Source organism: Notothenia coriiceps, unplaced genomic scaffold, assembly GCF_000735185.1.
Source record: "Notothenia coriiceps isolate Sejong01 unplaced genomic scaffold, NC01 NC01_scaffold00036285, whole genome shotgun sequence".
In the NCBI taxonomy this organism is placed as follows: domain Eukaryota; kingdom Metazoa; phylum Chordata; class Actinopteri; order Perciformes; family Nototheniidae; genus Notothenia; species Notothenia coriiceps.
The window spans coordinates 7,042-11,191 of NW_011368986.1; the positions used below are offsets into that span (position 1 = coordinate 7,042).

The 4,150-nt window shown below is 39.7% G+C and overlaps 1 protein-coding gene across 1 annotated transcript in view; it reads left to right on the forward strand.

The window, feature by feature from the left end:
* Window positions 1-2,947, forward strand: part of ubl3a (ubiquitin-like 3a) — a gene marked incomplete at its 5' end in the record, with an annotated part of 5,748 nt that extends 2,801 nt beyond the window's left edge. The window contains 2 exons of the mRNA XM_010792062.1: window positions 164-241; window positions 1,079-2,947. Coding sequence (XP_010790364.1) covers window positions 164-241; window positions 1,079-1,131 — 131 coding nt within the window. The remainder of the gene's footprint in view (window positions 1-163; window positions 242-1,078) is intronic.
* Window positions 2,948-4,150: the final 1,203 nt, after the last annotated feature.

Here is a 4,150-nt window from a genome sequence, read left to right on the forward strand (position 1 = left end):
TCATTGAATTGCTTCGTTACCTGCAAGGAGTTATTATTCTGCAACAAAAGACAGACATGCTGTAGCTCACTGAATAACCTTTACATCCTTCCTCTCCCTCTCTCTCTCTCTCTCTCTCTCTCTCTCTCTCTCTCTCTCTCTCTCTCTCTCTCCTCCCCTGTAGCTCTCAAACTGCCCTTGGGGAAGACCACAGTGATGCATTTAGTTGCCAGAGAGACTTTGCCTGAGCCAAATTCCCAAGGTAACAAGCCCTCCTTTCCTTTCAGTAGGCCTTTTCACACGCTGAGCCACTTTAATCGTTCCGCTCCCAGACATTATTTATCTCTACACATGGCTTCTGTCTAAGGAACAGTCACCAGTGCAAATAATTGGCTCCATTAAGGATATCTCCAAGATACAGCATATTGTGTACAATGCACAGCTGATATAAATCATATTAGTTGACTGGTCTCCTTTTTGTGTAGTAGAAGCTGATTGTGTGTTTAGAACAGGCACTGATTCAACCTAACAATAAGCAGAGATCAGAGGGACATTTAAGGTCACACAAAGCGCTACATTTATTGACTATCCACAGTTTGCTATGCATTCTGGGTAAGATAAACTCAAGGTAAGGTCAAATAAATAATTACCCCATGTTAACCCCAGAAGAAAACATGTCCTCTGGGGAAGAAATATTAAAGGGCAATGGTAAGTTATTTAAATAAATAGCAGCACAAATGGTTACTGTGGTTACTCGCTCCACAACATGTAGCACACTACAAATAGAGCCATGTTTTCCCCTTTTTAGTCAGTTTGCAAGGAAGGGGTGTACAATTAATCAATGTTTTGTTGAACATGGTCTAATGCAACTATCAATTCGCAGTAGGCATAATGTTTGGTAAAAGAGAAATGTTGGTTAAAATACGCTTTTAAATTGTGTTGCCATGCTGGTGAGATGTCCATGGTTGCATGTATTTGATTGGCCATAGCATCTTGTTTGATGATGACCTTGTATTCCAGGGTTTTTCCTGATAATGATGTGTGTGTGTGTGTGTGTGTGTGTGTGTGTGTGTGTGTGTGTGTGTGTGTGTGTTTTCAGGTCAGAGGAATAGAGAGAAGACCGGGGAGAGTAACTGCTGTGTCATTCTGTAAATACACACCACCCTCCCTCAACATCCTGGACCTAATGAGTCTGTCCCCTGTCCAGGAGCCTGTCCACAGTGCGGATATGCATACAGACAAACACGCGCACACCCTTCTCTATTTCTTTTGACCCCCTTCTCTCTCACACACATATATACACACACACACACACACACACACACACACACACACACACACACACACACACACACACCTATAGAAAGACAGCAGGCTCTGGCTGATTCAGGACACAGAGTTGAGAGCAGGAAATTGATTAACAATAGAGTTGATTCCTTTGTTGTACTTGGTTTGTTGTCATAACTGAAAATGTGTGGAAGGAACTGGATTTGCATGTGTTTTTCCCCCCTTTTTTTTTCTTAATGCACACCTTTTTAAGCCTTCTGCAACACACTTGTACACAAGCATACAAGCAATAGACACACACACTTTGTCTAGCCCCCCTTGGCCGGTGTGTCAAAATACCTTTACTAACTGGCTCCTCTTTCCAGCTGGTTGTCATAGTAATGCAGTGCCCAATTTTGTGTGTGTGGCCTTGTTTTCTCATACAGAACGCTGACAATTTTAACCACTAACAACTCGCCAACAAACCAACACACATACACACACGCACGCACACACACACACACACTATGACATCCTGTATACACATCCTACCATATGTGCTTGTGTGATCTCCCTCGGTGCAGCAGACTTAGACGTGCCTGATCAGAAAACTCAAACCAGGACACACAAACACACATATATAGACACACCGGTGTCCTTTTTACTGCCCTCATCTGCCCTTAAAGGTCACAAGAGAGAAATTATTCCTTTTTGTCTGCAGGGTGCTGTAGAGACCGATGCATCCTACTCTTTCACTCGTCATATTCTTAGCCAAACAAAGCCTAACAAACAGACAAATAGAGAAACAACCAGTGTTGGTGGTGTTGTTTTGGTTATTTGTTTGTCCATGACATTTGTGACTGTGTTTTGACAGTCCATGCATATTACTGACCGCCCAGTGTTGTAAAAAAATGAAACGTCATGTCAGTTACCTTCCCTCCCTGATGCACCATCCCCTCTCTCTGTGAGGAAAGGCTCATTGTGCTTCTTTTCTAACTGTGTTGTGAAGGATCTCTATGACAAATTGCTCTTGAGCAGGGAAATTAGCTCGGAATGAAATTGTTCCTTATTCGTCTTAATTTGCTTCTTACTCTTTCCTTGATTCTCTCTCTCTGCATTAATACAGTTAGTCCATTTTGCACAACGGAAGCATGTGCTCCTTCATCAGATTAATTAAAATGTATACAAAGTTTTATTGTTTTATTTTATATTTTTCCAATGGAAGTAATGTTCCAAACTAAGGTAACGTGTAGATTATATTTAATATGAATCTTATATAGAACATGATGACTTTAGATCTTGTTGATATACAGTATATTGGTGTTTAGTCCATGATTGTGTATACGGTTAGCTTCTAGCCAGTTCACTGTCACTCGCTGACAATGTCTTGTGCTTAACAGCAGCAACACCTCCCTAATCATTGACGGACTGTATTTTTATTTTCTCTTTTTATTATTTTTTCATTTGTTTATAATTTAATGTAATCCTTTTTTTCTTTGTGAGTTTTTTTGCTTTAAAGAATCGCTTTGTAACAGCACTAGGTCTTAAAAAAAAAATATATTGTTTATATTGATCAGGGTTCAAATCTGTACAGAGATAAAAGTTTTCAAACCAATTGTAAATAGCACTAATGCTCCTTCTCCCCCATTCAAACTTCAAAATGGAATACATCTGTAAACAAAATAAAGGTTATTGAAGTGCACTGCCTTTTGTCTTGCCTTAAAGTTGTAAAACTCAAGTGTCACCTTATTTTGACATCCTTCTGTTGAAAATCACTTGAGTGTCAACAAGTGTTTTAGCACACAGCTGAATCAGGGAGGCATGTTAAGCTGACTTAACAAATGTTCAACTATCCGACGACTACTTGGAAGTGGCTGGTAAAGTATTACTGCGAAAAAGGCTTTGAAAAGGTCAGCACACAAGTTAAGATAATAAGCTGTTGAAAGTTAGTATTAATGAACTTTAAATGAATGCAAACCACCTAACTTATTTTATTGACCAGTGAGGACTTTGATACTTTCTCAACTTAAAGTAGTACCACATAGTAAAAATCCTCAAGTGGCAGTACAGTAGGGTTATTAAACCTGAAATGTAAGCAGCATTGCAATGTACCTGGTTGAAGTGGCATTTTATGTTCACTAATTTTGGTTAGCTATGTAAGATAATGATTTTATTCTAGTTTCGTAAGAACAGGGAACCTGAGAGTGTCTAAAATAAACACTCAAGTAAAGTACCACAAACTGTACCTAGTACAACTTGAATAAACGTGTATGTGTGTGGATAATTATTACTCCTCAGTTAAGCCTTGCTCAATTTAGATCAAAATGAATCAGTGGCACCCCTCAGGGATTTAAATTGTCTTAAGGGAGAAAGATTGCTAACTAACCGCTCGCTCAACATTCAATAAAGATGATAGACTGATAAAGTCTTGATGCAAGAAAGAAAAAAACTTCACTGAATATTTGTTTTACTGTGACAACAATGTGATGCTGTTTCCACTTTGCACAACAGTCAGTAGGCCAAAGTGCAGCAGGAAGAACAGAGTGGAATACAGAGTACAGTTCAGACTGCCATCTCAACAGCACTTTCTGAGCTGTTTGGTGCTCTACATGCACTCTGCTATGGGGAAAGTGTGTGACATGGCAGCATGGTATCAGGTGTGTTGTTATTTGCAAAAAAAACATTAGGATATAAATGTTATTAAAAGATGATGACTGGACTTCTGTTGCCTTCAGTGAAATCCTGTGTAGTTTTTCCTCTCCTCCCTGTTTTTATCCCTCCCTCCTCTCCTCCATGCAGTCATGCTGTGTCCACACAGTGACATGAATACAACCATTCTTTGGGTCACACACACACACACACACACACACACACACACACACACACACACACACACTGTTTAGAG